At 41.3% G+C, this 25,508-nt stretch overlaps 1 protein-coding gene across 1 annotated transcript in view; it reads left to right on the top strand.

Moving 5' to 3' along the window:
* Window positions 1-25,508, top strand: part of MATN2 (matrilin 2) — a gene marked incomplete at its 5' end in the record, with an annotated part of 105,410 nt that overhangs the window by 40,843 nt on the left and 39,059 nt on the right. Inside the window, 4 exons of the mRNA XM_090037709.1 lie at window positions 4,138-4,707; window positions 10,955-11,077; window positions 12,569-12,691; window positions 25,035-25,157. Of these exons, the coding sequence (XP_089893835.1) occupies window positions 4,138-4,707; window positions 10,955-11,077; window positions 12,569-12,691; window positions 25,035-25,157 (939 nt within the window). The remainder of the gene's footprint in view (window positions 1-4,137; window positions 4,708-10,954; window positions 11,078-12,568; window positions 12,692-25,034; window positions 25,158-25,508) is intronic.

Raw genomic sequence — 25,508 nt, forward strand, 5'->3', positions numbered from 1 at the left:
TGACTTAGCCAAGTGTTCCTCCCAATCTATGTCCGGGTAATTGAAGTCACCCATGACAACCAGTTCCCTTGCATGCACGGCCTTTGTCAGTTCTTGAGAGAACTCCAGATCCAGCTCCTCCCCTTGGTTTGGTGGCCTGTAGTAAATGCCTGCAGTTAGGTTTCTCTCACGTTGCCCTTCCCCCCGTAGCTTGACCCAGAGGGCTTCAAGCTGCTTATCTTTTGAGCCCATGCCAACCTCCAGAGAGGTGTACTGCTCTCTCACATACAGAGCTACCCCTCCACCTTTTCTCCCTACTCTGTCTATTCTGTGCAGGGTGTAACCCTCTACGGCTACACTCCAGTCATGCGAGGAGTCCCTCCATGATCCCTACCAGATCATATTGCCCAACAGAGAGCAGGAGGGCCAGCTCTTCCTAATTGTTCCCCATGCTCCTGGCATTGGTGTACTGGCAGCTGAGGCCCCCAGCTGACAGCCTCAATTTCCTGAGACACTGTGGGAGGACTGTGTGCCAGTCCCTGGACATGCTCCACTTGGAGTTTCCCCATCCCCAGCAAAGTCAGTTCAAAGCCCTGTCTAGTAGATCAGCCATCCTGGCTGAGGACAGGGCCTTACCTCTCCATGTGAGGTGAATTCCATCTCATCCTAGGAGTCCTCTCTCTCTGAAGTGCATTTAATTCTTTCTTTAAGTTTAACTCTTTCTCTGACTGGTTAAATTGAATTTATTACTATGATTATTCTTTTCTCTTTGTTTTGTGGTTCAGGTCTGTGTATTGTAAATCTTCTAAACTTTATTTTGCAGCTTTGTGTATTAAGTACATGCCTAGAATTTACAAACAAGGCAAGCACAAAACCCCTTTGACTTTCTATTGATTTAAGATTGTATATAGCATTTAAAATAAAGCTGTTAGTATTATTACACAATGAGATTTAGTTATGCGATCATTATGCAGTTACTTTATATTGCTCACTGTCAGTCTCCAGTTAAATGGCAAATATTACTCACCCTCACTTCAGTCCCTGTCAAATTCCAATTCAATGCGAGTGAAAACTGGGTCATCAAAGTGTAAGCATTTCTTTATTTTAGCAGTATGCCTGTAGGTATCCTTGCTGTCCATTGAACAGAGTGAAAACTGTCTGTCTGGCTTGCACGCTTAATTACAGGCAAAGGTCACATAACATATCCCATAGTATATTATGGGATATCTATGATAGCAATGCTTTAACACTGTGATGTGATCACATAATCAAGTAAACTAGCTCAGCTCTGATTGTTGGTGGAGTGACTTACATGTTTGTTTTTTTCCTCAAATTTAATTACACAAAAAATATCATACATTTTGAACACTTAGTATTATCTATCGTACAAGGGTTGAAATTATTGTATATGTCACTGAAATTATATAATAATTATTGTACACCTGACAACACTTGCCCCCGCTTCCTTCCTTAGAGAGCATGGGAACTTGAAGAGAGGCTGGGGCTAGGGGGCAGAGGCTGCGGATAGCAGCCTCTCTCCCCCAATCACTCCAAAGGGGAACTGGATCACGCAGCAAACATCTGTTGGATCAAGAGCTTTGACCTAACTCATGATGCTTTCTGTGAAGCAGCATGAGTTAGACCAGGGAGCTGCATGTCTGTCAGCACCCTTAATCTTTCCAGCATGGGTACTAGTGGTTACAACCAGGAGACAAAGGCAAGCAGCCAGAGTGTATATCCAATGGGCTTGTCAGCCAGTTGCTAACATATGCTTAAACAGATGCCACCCTATCTTTGCTTCTGTTGTTACTCATAATAGCCAGTGTAATTATCTGTGCAGTAATCATGCCTTCATTTTGCTGTATAGACATGCACAATACCCCTGCCTCATTTGTTACAGAAGATAATTGTGGTGTGCAGTATGCAGTGAACAAAAAAAGTGATTTCAGGAAGAAAACGGATGGTTTTCTGGTTAAAAAACCTCAGCGCCATCTTGAGAGACTGGATCTTCTCAATTTTTCTCCTCTGCCATGGAGTTCCTGTGTGATGCCAATTTTTTCTTGGTTGGTCTTGTGTTGTGTATTGCTTATTTTCTGGGTACTATGCTTGCAAGGCCTGGGATTTGATTTTTCAGAAGTGCAAAGTGTTCACAGATGCAGTTGATGTCACTGAGCGCTGTGCTTTGAACATGAAAAGTGCTACAGAACACCAATTCTCTGAAAAATCAGGCTCTTTCCATCACCAATTAGACACCCCAAATTAGAAGACACTTGACCTTAGTGTATGTGCCTTAGTTCTCCATCTGTAAATAGGAATAATAATACCAGATCACTTCACAGGGGCATTGTATAAAGATTCACTAATGTTTTGTAATGAGTGCCAAAGAATGCCCTTCACAGCAGGGTTACAATAGTGTGTAGTAAAATAGGGTCACAGTTTGATCACTGTTCATTGATCAAAAAGAAAAAAAAACAGTATCATAGCTTGTACCACAAATGTGTCATAGACTGTCCTATAATGCATACATACAAGGTTGCCTATGTAACCTTAATCCTGGTATTTCTTATTTTTGAATGCTTAACTTTATAACCTAAACAGTCATTTAATCTATTTTTGTATGTAATACTGTACCTAGAACAGTCAAAGATGCATCTGCTGAAATATGCATGAAATCATATCTTTAGTTAGTTTTTGTGTTCCCCAAACTTTTTTAACCAACTATCACTAGCAACAAAATTTAGTTAAATACTTAAACTGTGTAAAAGGTGTTAAAGCAATGGCAGTTTTTAATGTAGATTTGTACTGCAGTTGCATTACAGGTGTGTAACACAGTTTGTTTTAACTCTACAGATTTTGTACGCTGTTAAAAAATTATAATGAATGTTGCCAGGGCTGGACTGGGCTATGTGTTTGGTAGCCTTATGCCTGAGATTGCCTGGATCCATGTTCTGCTTATCCACAAAGCACAGATAAAAGTCCTTTAATTCCTCAGTAGAGAGACTTAGTTGGAATCAGACAGAATGCAACCCAGGGTAGGACCTTATAGGCTAACTAATTCAGAGAGACACAAGATTTCATAGACAACGGTGTTTTAGAACCTGAGAGGAGAAGGAAAATTACCATCCAGGTCTTTAATCTTCTCTCCTGCATTTGGAAACTGGGAGAGGAAGAAAACAGCATACTGCCTTCTCCTCTATGCAGTGAGGCACTACAAGAAAGTTCTAGGGTAAAGAAGTTTCTTTCACTGCATCTTGGGTGGAGAGGGAGAAAAGAAACTTCAGTTAAGAATTGGGATCTACTGTTTGGAGCTTTTGTAGACAAAAAAGGAACCACAGTAGGGTGGCCATCATAGAGGACATTCCGGTTTTCTGCTACTCTGTCCTCTATTGATATGAAATCCGATGCCTTTACGTGCTCTATTTTTCTCTTGAGCCCACTGGATATATATTTTTCTCTTCAAGAGAAAAATAGAGGACATAAAGGTGTTGGATTTCGTGTCAATAGAGAACAGAGGACAACCGGACTGTCCTCTATGATGGCCAACCCTAAACCATAGTGAAGAGTTACAGTTTGTCTCCTTCTAATGCCAGCTTCCTCTTTCTCTCCTTATACTACTGAAAAGTACAGAAAAATAATGGAAGTAAGAAAAAATTCAAATATTAGTCATCCTTAAGGAGTAGGAAGCTAGGATGTGGGAAAGTAGAAGATGAGAGAAAAAAAGAGTGACTTTGTATGGGGGAGGAACTAAACAATTCAAAAAATTTGGGAAAGCGGTGAAGAAAATATAGTGAAGAAGGAAGAAAAGGATGAGATGAGGATGAAAGGGAAGAGAAGGAAAGGCATGGAAGAAGACAGAGGTATTAGCTAGGATACAGAAGAGAAGGAAAGATTAATGGAGTGAGGCAAGGAAGTGACCAGAATTTTACTACAAGATGTCTCTGTACTGAAAATTGTACTTGATAGATCACCTTTTGCACTAATGAGTGCAGCAGCTAAATTGTAGAAAATTAGTATTAGTTTTAGTACTGTTTTTTTTTTTGCCTGCCCCATATAGAGGGTAGCATTCTGTTTTGCCAGCACAGTAGCATCTTTGGATCTGTCCTGATCTCTCTGCATTTTGGATTCTTGTCAAATAGTCTGTTTTCTTTTCCCTTCCAGAAAATACTTGCAATAACAAACACCTGGACCTCGTCTTCATCATTGACAGTTCTCGCAGTGTACGCCCTTACGACTTTGAGAAAGTGAAGGAGTTCCTTTTAACCATCCTTCAGTTCCTGGACATCAGTCCTGATGTCACCAGAGTAGGCCTTATTCAGTATGGCAGTACAGTCAAACACGAGTTTTCACTGAAAACATTCGGGAGGAGACAGGATGTGGAGAGAGCAGTGAAAAGAATGATGTATTTGGCCACTGGCACCATGACTGGACTGGCCATTCAGTATGCAATGAACATTGCATTTTCAGAATCAGAAGGAGCTCGTCCTCCGAGCCAGAATGTGCCCAGAATAATCATGATAGTGACAGATGGACGACCGCAGGATCCAGTGGGAGAGGTTGCAGCTAAAGCCCGCAACTCAGGCATCCTGATTTTTGCCATTGGAGTAGGAAGAGTGGATATGAACACACTGAAGTCCATTGGAAGTGAACCTCATGAAGAACATGTGTTTTTGGTGGCTAATTTCAGTCAGATTGAAACACTGACCTCTGTGTTCCAGAATAAGCTTTGTGGTAAGGCAACTATTTATGGATTTGAAAGCATAGGAGGTAGAGAAAAATACAAACCACAGAAACATCAAAGGAGATTACTTAGCTTTTATGGTAAAAAATAAAAGCTAAGCAGAGGACTAACTAAATCGGTAAAATATGTGAATCTAATTCATTTAAAGTGTATATATCAGTAAAGGAGTTTAGCCAAAGGACATTCAGAATAGCATACATAGATATATAGCATATGTAGGAAAGGAGCCAATCCTGTTTTTGAACCCCATAAAAATAATTTAATTCCTAGTGATAATATGCAATGGTAGAAATAATCAATACTTTTATCATGTATAGCTTAATATTACTTTAACACAGCCTCCAATTCTTTGCTATTTTAAATGTCAGATCATCTTTTAATTAATTTAATGTTTGTTCATTAGTAATGAAATGTTAAACTTACAAACTTTAGAGTCTCCTGGCTATCAGTAAAATATGGAGTTTATGGCCCTGTATATACTTTTCTCCCAAGGTCCTTAGGCCTTGGCTGGGTTCAAGGAAAAAGGCATAGAGATGAAGTAATACTTTTGTTTCATCTGAAGTCCTTTTCAGATTTAAAAGATCATGAAAGGCCATTATTTGAGTGTTCTTCATTCATGCAATAAAGCGGAAAAGTAGTTTTTGCTGGTGTGTGCTGCTCCTCATTAGACAAAGTATTCCCTATCAGGTGATCATTTACTTAGATAATCTTTGAAAAATCCTGTTGTGCTTAAGAGATTCAACTTCTTCCATTGCTTATGATCGGTGGGTTTTTCTCTTTTACTTTTTATTGATGCCTGGAAACAGCTCTTAATAGAAATCAGCTTGTTCAAAATTATATGAAACTTAGGTCCAAGTGGAAATACATCTACACTACATGAATCTGCATCCTCACAACTGACATTCTAAATGGCTTTCTCAGTGCATGCCAAGGAATAAAGGAAGGGATGGGAAGGGATTTTAAAATGCCCTCCTTTTTGTATCCTACAAGAGTAGGGTTGAGGCACATTATTATGATGTTGAAGGGAAGTTTGTATTGCTGCTGCAGTTTCGTGATCCACAGTGTAGCAAGGCTCCAGTGGGAGCTGTGACATTGCAACCTACCAGCAGTGGAATTCATTAGATAATAAGATTTTGACAATATTTTTCTTTCAATATTACCAGCCAGAAGAGTAAGTTATATTTTAAAATGTAGTAATTTATTTAATAAAAATGCAGTAAATAATACATTTTAATAGAATGAACAGAAAGCAGTACACCACTTTTTTAAAATACATGTTCTCCACCTACAAATAGTTCGAAATAATATATCAGGCCACCAAGCTGTCCATTTCCCAGGTTGGGCATTTATTTCTTTCAGGGTACCTAAAAAACTGTCTAAATATGACTAAATTATAAAACTCTAAAACAAATTCTGTTCATACAGACTCAGTAGAGATCTGCTACAATTTAGAAGCTAAATTCTCATAAGATTCTGTCTGTCTGAGAATGCTTCATACCAAGACTATAGGTAGGAAGTCAGACTTCGCCTACAATGATGCCTCCTGGTTGCCAGGGGATGCTGTGGTGCTGAACTTAAGACTCCCAGGGATGCAGATAACTTGGAAAGGGTTCAGAAGAGGCCCATCCACCTGGTTAAAGGCCTACAGAAAAAATCCCATGAGGACCGATTGAGGGACCTGAACCTCTTCAGCCTCCACAAGAGAAGGCTGAGAGGTGATCTTGTGGCTGTCAAACTCATCCAGAGGGGGGGTGGAGCACAGCACGAAATAGAGATACAGTGTTGACCAGGGCACCCGCCGGATAACTAGAAACAATGGCCGCAAACTGAAGGAGAGCAAATTTAGATTGGACATCAGGAAAAAATTCTTTACAGTGAGAATTGCCAAAATATGGAATATGCTTCCAAGGAAGATTGGACAAACACCTGGCTGGGGTCATCTGACCCCAGCACTCTTTCCTATCCAGGGCAGGGGGCCGGACTTGATGATCTAATAGGTCCCTCCCGACCCTAAAATCTATTAAATCTATGTCCTTAGAGTGCTGTGCAGAGATACCTGTACAAGGTGTGAACAAAAGCAGTACAGTTAGAATTACTGTTCATTTTCCCCAAGGCTAATTTGTGCCACAGAAGTAGTACACGCAACCTCAGTAGTGTTACACTAATGCAGCTATGCTGCTTCTAATACCTCACTCCCTCCCTGCCCAGGCAAGTAACCTTACTGGAGCATACATCAGAAATAAGGTGGAGGGAAATGTGGATAGAGGAACAGGAGCTAGAGGGAATGGAGTTAGAAGCAGACAGGGGAAGACTTGGAGCCAGTCAAGAATACAGTTGTAGAGGGATAGGAGCCTCTATGAAGCAGACAGGAGCAAAATAAAGTTTCTTTACAATACCTTTGGTGGTGTTATCCCCATTTAAAACTAGAGGAACTGAAGCAGAGGGAGACTGAGGCTAAAACTGCCAAAAGGGTCCAATATAGCCATGATTTTGTCATAGCCATGAAGCCCACAATGGGGTTAAATTGCACCTCCTCCCCCCCAGCTGCCACTTGCCTCTCCTCCTTCCCACTGTCTCTCCCCCTATTTTACTGCATGTGCATTAGCAAAATCATACTTTTTTATGTGATGCTTAATGTGCAGTAAAATAGGCTACTGCACATTAAAGCACACGTGTACATGTGCCCATCCTGGCACATCTTAATAGAAGCAGACAAGTGAGTTGGACACAAAGCAGCTTAATTAAGAAATTATTTATGACTTCCAGAGGCTACTAAACCAATACTGGATGGAAGCTCTCTATTTATAACACCATGTGAGCTGGTGAGCTGTAAGGGAATGAATATTATAAATACCCAGACTTTTATCAAACTGGTGGTTTACAAAAGGGTGAAATTGTAGCCCAGCTGGCTCCCACGCAGTTGCCATTGCCCGCACTGATGTGCATAGAATGAGGCAGGGCCCTATGGGGGAAAAATGTATATTATCATATAATTAAAGAGGATATCAAAATGCATGGGCTCAAATTAAGACTACATGGGCATCCTTAATTCTACAATTTCCTAATTTCTGAGTGTTTGATTTAGTAGCTTGAATGTTTTTCTTTTTTAATGTTTTGTTTGGGTTTTGGATGCAACATTCTATAAATGAAATCTTGTGCTGGATTTCCTCACTTTTAAATAGCAAGACTGTCTAATGCCAGATGTGTCAAATGACTTTGTTTTCTACATGACAATTGGCATAGTTAAAAGTGCTCTTTTTGACATGATGAGCTAATATCAGATCAGCATGGCTAGTAACATACAGCTAGCAGGAGACTTGTGTTTGGGAAAAAAAACATTGGCAATCTTAAGCTTCCATTTCAGAAATGCAGTGATGCAAAAGAAAAAGGCAGAGTTAGAGCAGATCTTAGTCACATAAATAAATAAATAAAAAGTACTTGAAAAATGGTATTATACTAGATGATGAGAGATCCAAAATGTTAATAAGGGAGTTGGGAATTGCAGTGGTTTGCACATTAGTTATGAATTCATAACACTGGGAATATTTCCAAAGACAGTATGTAGCATATTCTTTCTCAAAACCATATTGTTTTATTAAAAGTACCACACACACCAAATGCTAAGCTATTTTTCTGACTTCTGTTGTGGCTATTTGAAAAACATGGAAGTTAAATATATATTCTACAAGTTTACAGAGGCATAGGTTGTAGCTGTGTTGGCCTAAGGACATAGGCAGACAAGGTTCTTTGGGTAAATCTGATATCATTTATTAGACCAACTCAAATAGTTGGAAACATTCTTCTTTGCAGGCTTTTGGGTATAAACAATGACGGGTATATTTATACCTGAAAGCTTGCAAAGAATAATTTTTCCAACTATCTGAGTTAGTCTTATAAAAGATAGATTTATCCAAAGAACCTTGTCTTTCCATAAATTTAGAGATTTATTCATCTAGTATAATAAAGATACCTTCAGTTCTTAATAGTCCAATGCACAAAACATTATCCTTAATCAGGTATTCACTGAGAAGGGTTTCACCTTATGAAGTGACACGAAAACAATGACCAAATGAAAAGAGAAGATTGGAAGCAATTTTTAAAGTCCAAAGAAGATTTGATCTGGAAAACAGCTCAATAAAATCACAATGAACACCATTAAACTGGCCCTAACTGCTCTTTTTTGCATTGTTTTCCACTCTTTTAAATTTTACTGCTTGTTTTAAGTTTGAACAATAACAAAAAACAATACATTTTTTTTTTAATCTGGAAAGGCTAGTAGTTTGCATGTCTGAAGAAAATAGTAGCAGTACACAACTCCTGGGTGTAGCAGTGGGTTTGAGTCTAATCCAGGGGTAGGCAAAATGCTGCCCATGGGACGGACGCGGCCTGCCAGGCCATTCTGTCCAGCCCATGGGGCCCCTAAAAAATTTAGAAAATTAATATTTATCTGCCCCTGGCTGCCTGTCATGCAGCCCTCTATGGCTTGCCAAAACTCAGTAAGTGGCCCTCTGCCCGAAATAATTGCCTGCCCCTGGTCTAATCTATGGCTCCATCTACACTTTAAATTTAAGGCACAATTAACCGGTTAATCATGTCCTAAGTGGTCACCCACCCACACATTCAATCAAATAATGGCATGATAAAAAGAGGAATAAACTATAAAGTTATTCCACAAAATATGTACACTAACTTTGTTGCTGTTTCCTTCATGCCATTAACTGAATGTTTGCCAGGGCAACTGTGTCTGGGAGCCCTCTCAGGTGATCAAAGCTCCCAGCTGGGGGGCCCATGTGCTCCCCCCAGCCTCAGAGCTCCCAGCTGATGCTGGCTCCCAGCTTTCCATGGCCCATGCACCCCCATGGTTGGGAGACTGCAGCTGAAGCAGTGTCCTAGCCGCAAGGGTGACCCAGGCACCCCCATGGTTGTAAAACCACAGCTGACATGGTCTCCCAGCTGTAGGGGTGTACCAGGCACCCCTGTACCTGGGAGATCATAGCTGATGCAGTCTCCCTGTCACAGGAACCCTGGGGCCCAGACGATCTGATAGGGTTCCCAGCTGTGGGAGCTTACTTCTTGCTGGGGCAACCAGGGGAAGCCTGGGGTTGTAATTCTGGGCTCACCCTGCACCAGCAATAAAGTGTAATGGGATCTGATTCATGATCCCACAATCATGCATCCAACCAGGCACATGTGGCATGGCAGGAGGTGTGATTGTGTGGATCATACATCAGATCCCATCGTGCTTTTAACTGCATATCTTTATTTGACTCTCTGTATGATGGAATCCAAGCTACATGTAATTTTTTCATCACTTTTAGTAGTGATTCTGTTTCATTTCTCTGTTATATGGTTATTTTCTTTCTTCAACCATATTGTAATTCAATATTTGCTAGAATTATTTATTTAAAGTATTTTTTTCTAAAAGAACTCTATTGCAATTTGTTATATTTGTTTCACTGGGCTCCATGCCACTTTAAATCCCAGGGTATTCAATATTTCAAGGTATCACTCTTATTTGTTACGAAAAGAACTCTTCCATAAATTGTGTTTTGTCCACATTAATCCTGTTTAAAATTTTAACTGTTAAGGCAGACAATTTTCTTGTGCGATACCATGCATAAAACCATGATGAAAATGTCAGCTAAGGAAGGAAATATCTTAATTACAAAACATTTTCTAACATAAATATGCACTACTTATTGTTGTAGTTTAATTACACAATCACATATAGGTTTTACACTTCACTTATTCTGGAGAAAAAAGTTGGCTGTGAGGCTGATTTGATAAATCTTTAAATACCTGAAATGTGGTTATAAAGATGACAGAGATAGATTATTCTCTGTGGCTTCAGAGGACAGGACTAGGAGCAATGGTCTCAGCTTGCAGCAGAGGAAATTTAGCTTAGATACTAGGAAGAAGTGTCTCACTACAAAGGTGGTTAAGCACTGCAACAGGCTGAACAGAGAGGTTGTGGAATCTCCGTCACTGGAAGTTTTAAAGAGCAGGTTAGTTGACTGGGATGGTTTAGTCAGGGACAATCCTACTTTGAAGTGGGAGCCAAACTAAATGGTCTCCCAATATCTTCCAACCCTACTATTATAGGACTTTGTCTTGGTAATTTAAAATTTACTGCAGACTTCTATAACATGATCCTAAGCAATCAATCTGTTTTCACTTCAACTATGATCACTATAAACTAATCATGGCAACAGCTAACATTTCGACTTTCTCTTCTAGTGCCTCACATGTGCAGTATTGCTGAACATGGCTGTGATCACTTCTGTATTAACACTCCTGGCTCCTACGTGTGCAAATGTAAGCAGGGATACATTTTGAATGCTGACCAGAAGACTTGCAGCAGTAAGTTATCTTTCATAACTTTGCTCTTTCTTGGTCACGTAATACATGCAGACTCATACCCCTTCAAGGAGGACAGAGGCAGAAAAGTGGACTGGGATATACATTTAAGCAACTGGAGAAATAACAACTTAGGAATCTCTCTATCAGCTCAAAGCCGTGGTTCATCTACTTCAGTAATTTGTCTCAGTAACAAGTACCAGATGTTATAATGAAAATGCAGTAAATCCCAGGGTAGAATATCATGTAGTAAGTTAACCACAGAAGCAGGTCCTTCCTAACCTCTATCTAAATCAGACAAGTTTATATCTTTTAAAAAAACAACTCAAATCCTTTTGTGTAATGGAATAGTGAATATTCTCATACACACAAAGGGACATTTTTCCCCAGTTCTAAGCAACTAGCCTCAAACTAAACTAAACTTTAATCCACAGAACAGTATCCTAAGCTCTAAAAAGCATTAATATCTTATATCTCAGGTTCTGATTAATTTTTCCAGAAAATAATGGGTTTATCAAACACCTTCATTGTATTAGTTATTGTATATTTGTTTACTTATCTTACCTTTTTAAGTTTTTTTTCTCCCCAACTATGTGCAGATTACCATGGCCATACACTTTTGAGAATGTAAAGCAGAACAAAAGGATGAGAGCATGGTTGAAGGAGACAAAAGGACTATTTATTTCTGGGTGTTTATATTTGCTTTGTGTGTTTATATTACGTTCTTCATCATGTCTCTTGATCTGAAGCAGGCAGCTGTTAAACAAATATTCTGTGCCAATGATCTGAACCCAATTCTAATGAGGCTTCTTTCTAGTAGTATAAAATAATTCAGTGTCTGGCAGCCTTAAAGCCTGATCTTAAGTTTTTTTTACTATCACTTGCCATAAATTTCACTGAGGATGTTTGCTGCTCAACACATATTTAGAACAGCCTATTATAACATTTGATATTCATGACAAAAAACTAAATTACATTAAACAGTAAAAGTAACCCACATTTTTCTAATGATTTTTAAATAAACTTTATTTTCAAAGTTTTCCATTTTTTTTATCAAATCAAAAAAGATAAAACCAAAGCCAGGGAAAAAATGTGTCCGTTTCCTTTTCCCTTTCCCTTTCCCTTTTCTTCCCTCACCTTCCGCTCCCCACTGTCCAAAAAAAGTAAAAACAAAAATTGAAAAAAGTGACTGAGTCACAAATGGAATTTTCAAAATCCTGCATAAATCCTTGTTTTGCAGCATTCTTTCATTTTTTGACAAGCTGTACTTGGGCATGATCAAATGCTCTACTAAAGTCAATGAAAGTTTTACTACTGATTTCAATGTATAAAATCAGGTAGGTTATTACTCATCAAAGCAGAGATTTTCAAAATTTACCAGGAAACATATTTTATATTAGTCTGATACATTCTTCCTTGTTTTCCCTATCTATAATCCCCATTGGAATACAGAAGGTAGAGAAGTCTGATTCATGAAATGATTTTTTTTTCCAGCTCAGGATCTATGTGCCATTGAGAAACATGATTGTGAACAGATATGTGTGAATACACCTGGGTCTTATGTCTGCCAATGTTATGATGGGTTTGAACTTGATGAAGATGGAAAGAAATGTATAAGTAAGTATCAATTTAGAAATTTGTGGTTATTGCTGGACATAAGCCAAAGGGAAATCCAGTACATCTGAATACAGAGAGCTGCCATAGTCAATGATGGAAATCTCTCTTCACCCACATAGAACTCAAGCATGTGCATAGATTTGTTGCTGGGCTTTTTGTCAATGCACTCTGAAGTACTGAAAGAGTGAAAATTTGCCCAAATATTTTCACACAAAGTAATGCTGACATTTTGAAAGCAAGCACTACACCAGGCATTCTCGATCCCCGGGCTGTGGCCCGGTGGGTCGGCAATCCACTGCATGGTTGGCTGCCGGACTGGAAGTGGCCGCAAACCTGAAAACCACGGCTCCCCAGAGCCAGGCAGAGAAGCTGCAGGTCCTTGCACAGGACCCACAGCAGCACAGGGTTTGGCTCACCCCCCTCTCCCCGCCCCGACCAAAGTCAGCTGTGACTGCTGGGCCATGGTTTTCTGGGCCGCAGCTTGCCAGGCCGCAGCCTAAAAACTGTGGGAACCCTTGTACTAGACTTTCTCCTCTAGGCTGCCAGCAGTATACTGACATGATACCATTTTGATTGATAGGAGAAAAGTGAACAAATTGATAGACACTGGCCATAAGTTTTGGTATTACCATACAAGTGTTGTCATCTGTTGTGGTGGAAATCAGATCATAGTATATTTTGGGAGAGGGTGGAAACTCCTGACTCCATTTCAAAGTCAGGCCAGGTTTTCCACATCTGTGCCTGAGAGCATGACTCTCAGAGCATGTAGATGGGTGTAGAACTAGAACTGACTAATGCCTATAACAAAACCTGCTTTTTGGTGCCTCTTATAGAGGTGACAATAAAGAAGCAAACTGAAGCCTTGTGTACTTAGGATAACAGACTGAATGAAGGATCAGGAAAACAAATATTAAATATGACACGTATATATCTTTAGGACTGTCTAAAAAACTTACTTTTCACTCCTTTCATGTTTATACCACAATAAATGCATTTCAAGATAATCTAGTTCGGCAGGTTTATGCCATTCTCACAGATCATCCATGTTGTTTTATTTCAGAGGAATAGCCTCGTCTCCTACCTTCTGCAGAAAGGCTAATAAGTTTTAGGAGAAGTTTACCTTTTTCTCCAGGTCCTAAATTTAGAAAAGCATTTGCATATGTGTTTTTTTATCAGAAAATAACAGCAATTTTGAAATAAAACCATTTTGTATATAATGGGCATGTCTATGTGTCACCATACAGTGACGTTGCTATGGCGGTGTGCTTTAGTACTTCCTTTTGGAAGTACAAAAGCATGGTGCAGTACAGGGGCAATTTCTGCACTGTGTGGGCAGTGCACGCTTAGATTTCCTAGTTACATCGCTGTAGCAGTGCACTACATCCGGGGAGCACACTGCTACTGTGACATAGGTGTTGATCACATGTAGATCCACAGAATTGTTACATTGCCATAGCATGCTATACAGCGACATGTAGATGTGCCTAATGAGTATGAAACTACACTGGGAACACTGATGGCAGCACTTCAGCATTGTCAAATGCATCCATCATTTACAACTATGTAGAGAAGCGATGTGGTCCAGTAAATAATAACTGCACATAAAGTAGTTTTATTTCAAAATTGCCATTACTTTCTAAAACACCCTTGTATACGCTTAACTAGAAACACATGCTTTAAATCCCATCAAAACTGGTCAAATGCTAGGTCTCTAATCCCACTACAATCCTTCTTAAATTATAAGCAGAAGTAATTCCCCACAGCTGTGCCGTCTTTCCCACTAACATTTTTTGCCAGTTTAAAGCTCCATGTCATTATGCTAGCTGGCTCTTACTATTATTTTGACAGTCCTCTTAAACCATTGTTTAGACTGTCCCAGTGCAGAATAGTACTATTTCAACATGCAAAAAAGGTAACAGACCATAACAAATGGACATTCTGCTTGCAATTTTCTCTTCTACGTACACTAGTGAGGGTTTTTGTTAGACTTAGGAGAACATGCGCACTTTTGAGGCACTTCCACTGTGTACTTCATCCTTTAAAATGTTTTAATTATTCCTGGCCTCCTGGTTTCAGTATGGGAGTGCCTGCATCCCTCGACATTCTTTAGTTCATTGTTGGTTTTTTTGTGGGTTTACAACCTTTTGAAGATTTCAGAGCACATGGGTTTCGTTGCTGTGCATATCCTGATGATGATCAAACCCATGGCTGGCTCCTCAGAGGACATTCATGTACTTCTTTCCCAATGAATGCATTGGATATATAGATATAGATATATATCTATCTGTATCTATATATTTGCTTAAAACTGATGCTCATTCAAAGGCCCTAGGAGTTATGTACCATTTTAAGGGTTTGTTCTTTGAAGCTGGATTCTTTCTAAATTACAGCAAATAGTGTCTAATAGATCTTAAAGGTAGAAGGAATGATTAGATCATCTAGTTAGACTGCCTGCATAGAACTGGCCATAGAATTTCACCCAAGTGTCTCATACTGAGCTCAATAACTTATGTTTAATTATAATACACCTTCCACAAAGGCACATTTTTCCTGTTCTTCATTGTTAAAAAATGTGCCTTATTTAAAATTTGAATTTATCTGAATTCAGCTTTCAGCCATTTGTTGTCGTTATCACTTTCTCTGCTGAATTAAAGAGCTCCTGAAGATTTGGGATTTTCTCACTGTGAAGGTAGCTATACATTGCCAAAAACTTACCATTCATTCTTCTTTTTGATAAGCTGAATAAGGTGAACTCTAAGTCTAGAAAAAGATGTCACTGAATGAAGCAGATCAGCTGTACCAAAATGTGTCATGGCATAGCTGATCCGCCTCATTTGGCTAAACACATGACACATATTGCCCCTTCTCCTGCCTGTTGATGGAGAAGGGCTGATGTGATCTCCAGAGGCAAGTTTGGGCAAGCAAGGAAAGCCCCACTTTCCCTGCTTGATCAAACTTGTACCTGGAGATCCCAGGAGCACATCCTGGTGAGCAGGGGAAGTGGGGCTTTCCCACTCACCGAGACTCATACCTGGGAATCTCTGGAGACAAGTTTAGATAAACAGGGAAAGCTCTACTTTCCCCACTTACTCAGATGGTCCCTAGAGATTCTAGGGGTGAAGCTGGTTAAGTAGGTCTCCACAAGGAAGCACGGGGCACCAGGATCCCAGTGTCCCATGTCTTCACACCAGAACCCATGCAGGCTTTCCTGCTGGAGAAGACCACCCTTGGAGATTGTGAATAGGTCTCTATAAGATGGGAACCCCAACTTCTCTACTTATGGAGAAGTTAATGAGAGAGTCCTCTGACTAGGAGAGGGCTGGGCTTAGATAGGAAATAAGCCCAGGCCCTGAGCTGAGCAGGGAGTAAGATCCTGGAGGCTGTTGCAGGAACATCTATTCAGGAGGATGGCTGCAGCTCTGGAATGCCTACACAGGGAGTGCAGCCAGCAAAAGTTTGGAGGTTTTGGAAGGGACTAAGGAGTGGAGGAGGTCCCTAGGGGACCAGAGTCTAGAGAGGGGCTAAGTGTTGAGTGTGTGACCCGTGGAGTCCAAAAGCCCAGAGAGGGGCTGAGTGTGGCACCAGGGGGTCTATGAGCTCAAGGAGGCTGAGTGTGGGACCTGAGGTTTCAGGAACATCAAAGAGTGATGACACCTGCAAGGTCTGGTGTAGGATGGATGCCATTCAATTAGCCTGCAAAGCAATGACCAGAGAAACCTAGTGGTCATCAGAGTGAGAGCAGATTGGGAAGCCCTGGGACAGCCTCCCTTATATAAATTCAAGTATATCCTGGTGTGGTAGGTGAATGAACAGGTGATTGCACACAAAAAACAGTGGGTAAGGGCTGCAGGGACTCCAGTGGCTTCACAGCCACCCCTGGAGATGCACCCTGCAACATGAACATCAGACCTAGATGAAGGATACCAGTATCTATCTCACCACTGCCATATCGATACAGATAGTAGGATGTGCATTAGATGCATTTAGTCACATAAGTTATTCATTTTAAGTGTCTCATAACCATCAAGATAGCTTCTGCAACTAGCTTATATAATTATCCAAATCATTGTAGTGCAGGGCTTGTGTCTTCCTTTGAAGATCTGCAGCATTTATCATAACTTGCCACAATCATCACTGGAACTATGTTGCTGTGCTAATACAAATAAATATACTTACTGCTACTGATATTACTTTGTTGGTTCTATTCTAATATCAGACCTTGTTCTTACTTTAATAGAAGGCTGTCCAGTTTCTAAGGCCATATGCTGCATGGCCACCAGGCCATGCAGACACTCCTCTCCTACTGTACAGTGCATTCATGCTTGCACCCACCTTTTCACCAGGAATCCCACCCCCTGCTGCACCTCCCTTCCCCCAACTACAATTGGGGCAATCCTCCCTTCCCCCAACTACATGTGCAGGCACAGGAATGCGATTCCTCTTTCCCCTCCCCTCACTGTAACGTGCTCCCTCACTGGCACCTCCCTCCACCATTGCACCACATGGGCACGATCCCCCATGTGCAGCTCTACTTCTGTCTCCCCCTCCCCATCCTTATACAGCCTCATGTTCACCCTTAGGTCCCCACAGTGCTTGCTGTACTGGCCTGCCCTTGGGGTGAAGGCAAGAAGCAACAGCTGGAGAAGGGAGGAGGAGCCCAGGGATGGCTGCTGTTGCAGTCAGACCAACGAGGGGAGCAGTGGCTAGGTTATAATTCAGTCCCATGCAGGTTGCATGCAGCCTACAGACTGCCAATCAGACAGCCCTGTTTTAATAATAGGGCTGCCAAGTTATTAAAAAATTTGATTCTGATTAACTGTGTGATTAAAAATTACTCATAGTTAATCGTGGTTTTAATCGCACAGCTAAAAACTCAAAATTATGCACAGAAAACCTCAAATTATGCAGAAACTTTGTATGGTTGAGGGTGGGGTAGGGGTGGGAATTTGTGAAGGTGTGGGGGACTTTGTGTGTGTGGGATCTGGAGCCTGGGGAGGGGGGTTCCCACATGCCCTGGCAGAATGCTAGAGGAATGATTAGAGGTCAAGGAAGCAGGCCTTATGAGGACAGGCTGAGGGACATGGGACTCTTCAGCCTGGAGAAGCAAAGGCTCAGGGATAACTTGGTGGCAGCCTATAAATATATAAGGGGTGTGCATCAGGAACTGGGAGAATGTTTGTTCAGCAGGGCACCCCAAGGGAAGACGAGGTCTAATGTTCACAAACTACTGGAAGACAATTTTAGACTGGACATAAGGAAAAACTTCTTTATCATCTGAGCCTCCAGAGTCTGGAATAAACTCCCCCCCAGAAGTGGTGCGAGCACTTACTCTGGAAAGCTTTAAGAAATGGTTGGATGTTTATCTTGCTGGGGTGATCTGATCCCAGCTGACTTCCTGCCCCTTGGGCAGGGGGCTGGACCTGATGATCTCACGAGGTCTCTTCCAGCCCTAATGTCTATGAAATCTATTAAATGTGGGGTACTGTGGGTCAGGAGTAAGGGGCAGCAACTGGCATAGGAGGAGGCTGTGTCTGGAGGTGAGGGGCATGCACAATGACACACATATGCACAACCACACACACACACTGCCCAGCAGGTAAGTCTGTGGAGGGGAATGGGCGTGGGGGTGTGTAGATTGAGGCCCCATGGTGAGGGAGGAAGTGGGGCAGGGCTGGGGTGTAGGACCAAACTGCAGTCCAGGCATGGGAGAGGGATGTTGCTGCCACCTCTGCGCACACCCCCAGGGGAGGCACAAGTGACACATGCCCCCCCAGATTTGTGTGCAGAGCAGAGGCGGGGTGCTCACTGTGGCTTGGGGCATTGCACTCTGCTGCCATTGTCCTGGGAGCTGCGTAATGTCATGCTGTGCCTCTCACCACTGGGCGGACAGGGGATGCACAGCGTGACCAGTGTGTGGCTCCTGGGGCAAAGGCAGCAGGGCACAGAGAGCTGCAGCCTGCCTCTGTTCCATGCACAAATCTGGGGGGCACATATCCCTCTGTCTCATAACCTGCCCAAGCTCCAGGGCCCTATTCGCCCCTTCCCCTGCTCCACTCCCTCCCTCACCATGGGGGCTTTGATCTACCCCTTCCCTCCCTAATGCCCCTTCTCCCCCACAGACTTACCTGCTGGGCAATGCTCTACTTGCCACTGGGTTGTGTTCCTGGCTGCGTGCAGGCTGCAGCTGTGTCTGTGCGCACCCTTCTTCCCCCACTGCAGCAACACAGAACTTGCACTCAGGCTGCCCTGCAGTCCTCTGTACTGCCACCACTGCCCCGCTGTGGTGACAACAGTGGAGCACAGCTTGGGCACAGGCTCCAAAATCATGTGCGCAATTAATACTTAAAAAAAGGGCAAACACAAATTAATGTGTTAACTGGAATGAATTGATAGCCCTATTTAATACATAATCCTGTTTCTTTCTTAGTACAGTGTTACCTTGCTATGTAATTTCTTCTGTCTCCTTGCAAAGGCCAACCTGTATTACTGAGTTGCTTCATTGTTTTTCATGTTTTTTGCAGTAAATTCTATTTGTTCATGGGTTTCTTTTGAAATAAAGAATCACATTCTAAATCCTCTTGTTGTTATTCAGAGCTTCCATATTCAAAGTTTCAACTTCAAAGCCTTTGCATGATGTGATTTAGATTGATCTTTACTCTTCCACCATGCATTTTCCTTCTGATCTAACTTCATTTGATCTCTTTTAATACTGATCATTTATACCTAGCTTGGAAGAGCACCCTAACTCTGAGACGGGCAATTATTTTGAGCTGAGGGCCGCTTACCCAGTTTTGGCAGGCTGTCGAGGGCTGCATGGGTAGCCCCGCCCCTTGTCTTGGGACCAATGTCCCAGGGCCAGCACTGGTGGGGCCCAGAGCAGGGCGCAGGCAGGCAGGGGTCTGTGGAGCTGGGCTGGGCTGCATCAGCAGGGAGGGGGAAGCTGGCTTGGCTCCATAGAGCCCCTGCCAGCCAGGATCCCGCACTCCTGCCACCTTGCTCTGGGCCCCATCAGCACTGGCCCCAGGATGCCAGTGTGGGCCTTCTGCTCCCACTGGCTCCCCACCCACTCACACGCAGGTCCCCCGAGCCCCACAGTACAGGCATGGGGCAGTGCACAGCCCCGACCCCCTGCTCATCGGCAGGGAAGAAGTTGGTGCTGAGTGTGGGGAAAAGTGGCCCCTCTCCTGCCCCATGGCTGGCGCCCCACATTGCAGGTGCTCACAGCCCATGTGGGGCTGTCTGGAGCAGGCAGCTGCAGCATGGGGCACCAGGCATGGGGAAGAGCCACTTCTCCCCCGCAGTCCTTCCCTGCCCAGGGTCCTCCCCCCAACACTTACCTGAGCTTCCCATGCTGGGGCAGCTACATGCTCCCAGCCCAGAAACCCGGCTGGGGCTTCCACTGGGTCCTACTGCCCTTGGTTCCTGTCATTTTTGACGGGAGCCAAGAGAGAGAAATATTAATTTTCCAAAAATTTTTAGGGGCCCGGCAGGCTAAAATTGCCTTGTGGACCGGATCTGGCCCATGGGCCATATTTTGTCCACCTCTGCCCTAACTCATGCTATTAATGCTGCTGCCAATATTGGTCATTTTAATTGTAAGTTTAAAGCATACTGTTTACACTTGTTGTGTTTAGATATTTTTTGCCTCATTTATGATTTCATCTTTCTCAATTCCTTATGGTACATGTGAATAATTCAGTTTATCCAGGAAGATTTAAATCTAAGCAGAAATCAGCCATTCTATATTCTTTTGCACCAAAAAACTAACCTGCTGTTCCTATTAGCAGTGTATCTGTATGAACTGATTTGTCTGATTTGAGCGACCTTAAACTTCAGAATGGATGTTATTACCAAAAATGTTCTACGTCTGCGAATGTCATCAAGAGATACGTGCTTATCCCTGGTGTAAAATCCTGTAAGTGTGAATGTACAGTGTTAAATCAGGGCCTATAACTCTCTATTTTCATTAGTTTAAACTAAGATATTCATTTTTGTGGATAGCATATATAAGTTGAATGATTTGTTACAAAATAGGTTCAAAGAGGGGTCTGCCTGGTGCACCTATGTATCAGGTACAACAGAGAATAAAGCATTACAAAATTTTGTAAGAAAGCAATGGTTTAATTGCAATTTCTGGCATTTTCTCTCCTATTTATCAGTGGGACATTGAGGGAGATCACTGTTAAAGTGTCAGAGATGTTTTCCCAAGATATTTTAGACCTTTACCGTAGGAGGAAGTAGTAAAGAGCACAACAAATGAACACTATGTTATGGGCCCGGTTTGTTACTCAGGCCTTCTTCCTCTTCAGAAAGGCTAAATTATCCAATTAGGAAACAGAGCAAAACCATGCCGCTCAAGGAACCAAGCATACATTTGCTTATTAATACTTAAATAGATCCTCACAGCCAGGCATTCATCAGCAATGCAAAGACTGAAATCTGACCACTCAAAATGTTCATTGAAAAATGTTGAATGGCCGGCAACTTGATTGTCCTGTGTTTTCAAGGATAATGTGTGAATAGAAAGGTTAGATTTGTAGACTAAACTGTGTAGATGCAGTTGTGGCTTCTTTACTGCTGCTAAAGGAAGCTACAGAATACAGTAACTCCTCTTCAAGGGTTTATTGACAAGGAAGCAAGAGAACCCAGGACCATGTCAAAAACAAAACCAGGTCTCCTGGTTGGCTTGCCAAGCCACACTACTAGGCAAGATCACCAGCCCAATGAAGGCTGCTCCCATTCAGAAGAACAAAAACCTTCCAATAAAATGCCCTTGTGCTAAACCAGGCTTTCATCCTCCAGGATCTCTCCTTCAGGGACTGCTGGTCCTTCTGGGCTCACTCTCCTCTTGTTCCTGGTGCAGCTGGGTGTGCTCTACTCTCTTTCCTGGCACTGCCGCAATATTCATACTGCTGCAGCTGCTGGGCTTATGTTCTTTTCTGGCACTGGTGTGGTTGCTGTCATCTCCCTGCACTCTCGGCAGTTTTCTAGCTGACTTCTGGGTCCTTATGCTCTCACCAAAGTCTTCTATCACCCCTCTTAAATAATTTCTCCCTTTCCTTCTCTCCCCCCAAGTTTCTTCCATGAATTATTTATTTTTTAACCCTTTGTTAAAGGAACAAAGGAGCCTTTGTTCTTCTGCTCCTTTTAGCTCTCATCACTCACAAAGATCTGGAAGACTTATGTAGATGTTATAGGAATGGACCTATGGAGACAGCAGTATACACACAATCCTGCTATAGTACCAGCAGAACTGGGTAGGGGGCATAAACATCCAGAGGTAAAACTGGAAACTAGAAGGAAATGATGGACATGGTAGAACCAAGAAATTTGTGCCCTGCAGAAAAATGTGGGATAACCTCATCAGACGACTGCCTAAATGCATTATTCTTTCTCTAAGAAATATAACTCCCCATTAAAACTTATTGTATTGAAATATACACAGACTTATACTAAGAACTGTGAGTTGCATGTCAAAGTACTTACATTCTGCTGTGTATCCCATTAGTAGGTGCAGATGTATGCAGATGATAAAGTTGTTAACTGAACTGTGAAAGACAAATAAATAAGAAGAAAAACTAGAAAGGTGTATTCTTGATTCTAATTGTGGGTATTTTCCATAATATCCAAATAAAATATAACAGTGACTTGTGGTGGGAAGTCTTTTATAATACTTCTCAGTATTTCCATGGGTATTTAATTCCATGAAGAATTTAATAGCCCACTTGTTAAAAGAAACGTGGCAGAAAGATTTCCATTTTCAACAAGTGCAACTAGCCGTAACCAGAATATAAGAGGATAAAAAGAATCAATAGGTAGACTCTGAACATAGCCCAACAAAGCTAACCCCTTCCTGAGAGAAGCTGATTTGTGTCCCAAAATTATTATAACAGCAAAATCATAGCTGTGCCCAAAAGTAATTGGCAAGAGAAAATGTGCAGCTCATACAGTCAGTACCATGTCATCTCCAGTGTAAAGTCTGAAGAAATTGGCATTCTAGCTATTGTCAGAAGCCAATGGAACTACTCCTGAGAGCAACGGCTCACCAAAGCAAGTAAGGGTTTATGGTTTATCATTCAGAGAGCAAACTGGAGAAAACTATCCTGTGTGAATTATTTATTGGTGTTCTCACTTGTTCCCACAATACATTAGAGACTGTATGGAAATAGGGAGGAACAGCCCCTTCCCCAGTGATACTTCAATCTAAAACAACCGATGGGATAACAGAAAGTATGAGGGACAAAAGTAGGCAGGGTGATGTTCCTAATATGTTGATAAAACATTAAAAATAACTGTGGATGGTATCTAGTTGTCCTTCAACTCTACTGTTATTAGTTGGCCACTTGCTTATAGGCATCATGGCAGAAATGGGTCTTTGTGAGGGATCTGAATGTAGAGAAAAGAGTGGTCTTTTGGGGAGGGTCAGATAGGATTTTCCTCAGGTAGGGCATGGTCTGGAAGAAACCACAGTACAATGTAATATTTTGCAATTAAATACAAGGAGAAAAAAAAGGCTCTTATGGGTATGCTTTTTCTTTAATTAAACAAGCATTATTTTTTATGGGAAAATTGTATATTTTCTATGATGTGTTATTTTGTTAATACATCTTTTGTAACATCAGAAATTTATCCATGGTTGGCTCTGGCTTCAGGAGAAAGCTGCTTAATTGTGCTACACATGGTATAATTAAAGTACCTCTTTAATAAATGTGATTTTTATGTAGAGCTATTTAATCTGGAAATGTGGAAGGTGCTTGCCAGGAAAGTAGCTAGGCATGAGATGCAATGGGTAGTCTAAATTGTCTGGATTCAAACCAAAATATCTAAGCGTTAGCAGGAACTCCGTCAATGAGAATGCATGGATTCCCTACTTTCGTGATTAAATTGTTTCAGCAAATATCATCAACAGTGAAGAGGGTGGGAATGGTGGAGAGACCTGATTTATTCAGCTAAGAAACTGTTATCTTTTAAAAGGACATATTGATTTAATTTGGGAGGGTGAAATAATAAAGTAACAAAAAAAAGTTACCAGTAGCTAATGCAGTGCTGTTGCTTGGCAGGAAGAGGAAAGTACCTCCTCAGATTTGTTTGTAAAATGTGGCACATTGTATTCACAGTTCAGACAAAATTAGCATAGTGTGAGCCAAGCAATGTAGTATGGTAAGAACCCTGGCTTTGTTATTCATTTCCATTTAGTTTCTCCTAAGAATTATTGCATGAAGGAAAAGCTTAAGTTTCAGGGATTTTCCATCTTGTAAAAATAAGATTTATTTGCTAAACTGATATAGGACACCTAGGTAATTATGTCAGTCTGCACCTGTCAAACAAAAGGCACTATCTAAGTTGAATTATGTGTGCTTGCCCTTTACTTCAATAGCTGTTTTGCACATAGAGTTCTTCAGTGATATAAAGCAACTGAAGCTGCTGTCCCTGGTTCCTGGCTGCTGAAACAGCCTCTTATTGATACCATAAGCAGCTGAAAGTAAGTTATAGAAGTTGTGCTGGTGACTGGCAGAGGCTTCCACTGGTTTCAGGTTTGTGATGGAGGGGTAGAAGATTAACGTAAAATAAAGCCATTTTGCCTTTCCACAGTGTTTGCTATATGCACCTTGGGTAAACCTTAAGACCAAGGCATTGTTAAAAGCACTGAGAAGACATATTACAAGTATTCTTATAAAAGTTTTGGTTAGCTCAAGGAAAAGGAGGGCTGATGACAACATACAGTGGGGGAAGCAGTTTTGAGAGTCAGATTCACATCTCAGTTATACTGGTATACAATCTTTGAGTAATTGGCACTTCCCAGTATTAAAAATAAGAAACTCAGGTTAGTCTGCCCCTTTTGATAAAAACAAATGTGGGCAGATAGGATTTTACTCTGAGTCTTGCCTGTTAGATCTGGGATAGAAGTTCAATAAATCAATTTAACCTAAATCAGTTAAGTCTGATACTACATCCGCCCAGGTTTATCTTAAACCAGTTTCAGCCATTTTGAAAGTGGTTATGTGCACTTAATTTTTGTTGTGTTACAGATTTGAACTGGTTTCTGACCACTTATACTGATTTATGTGTAATGTCTGTCCCTAGTCTTAGCCACACATGTGGTCTACCATTCATAATGAATCCTGGCTACAAAAGAGGAAGTAGCTCCTGAATGTTGGTCCATCAGTTATCACCCTAAAACCTTCAATTAGCAAGCTGTTCAGAGCAGAGACCCTGTTGACTTTTATTTGTACAACTTCAGTTCCGACCATAACATAAATATATATTTCATAATTATTAAATATGTTTTATTTCTGATTCCATGTATCTAATTCTACACATTTCCCTGGTTTTTCTTTTTCAGTTGTAGACTTTTGTGCAGTGGATAACCAAGGCTGCCAACATGAATGTGTTAATACAGATGACTCCTACTACTGTAAATGCCATCCAGGGTTTATTTTAAACCCTGATAAAAGAACTTGCAGAAGTAAGTTGGGGAAAAATATTAAGTATGATAAATTTGCTCTCCTTGTACTCTCTCTTTTCCCTGATAATTCTCAATTCCTCCTGAGAACATTTGTAGAATGTCTATTTATAAATGAAACAATGTTAGATCAGAAGAGCAAGAGAAGTTTTCTCCTTCTCTAAAAACAAGAAGTTCTTGCCCTGAGATCTTGCTTCTTCTGGTAGTTAAATCAAAAGTCTCTGTTTTGCATGGCCCCTCTGATTATAGCACTACTTTATTTTAAATGTCATATTTCCTAACTCAATAGATCAGGAAAATGGGTCAGTTTTACAGAACACAATTTCTAAATTGTCTTTTGTTTATAAAACAAGT

Source organism: Crocodylus siamensis, chromosome 3 (assembly GCF_052110815.1).
Source record: "Crocodylus siamensis isolate JL-2025a chromosome 3, ASM5211081v1, whole genome shotgun sequence".
Lineage (NCBI taxonomy): Eukaryota > Metazoa > Chordata > Crocodylia > Crocodylidae > Crocodylus > Crocodylus siamensis.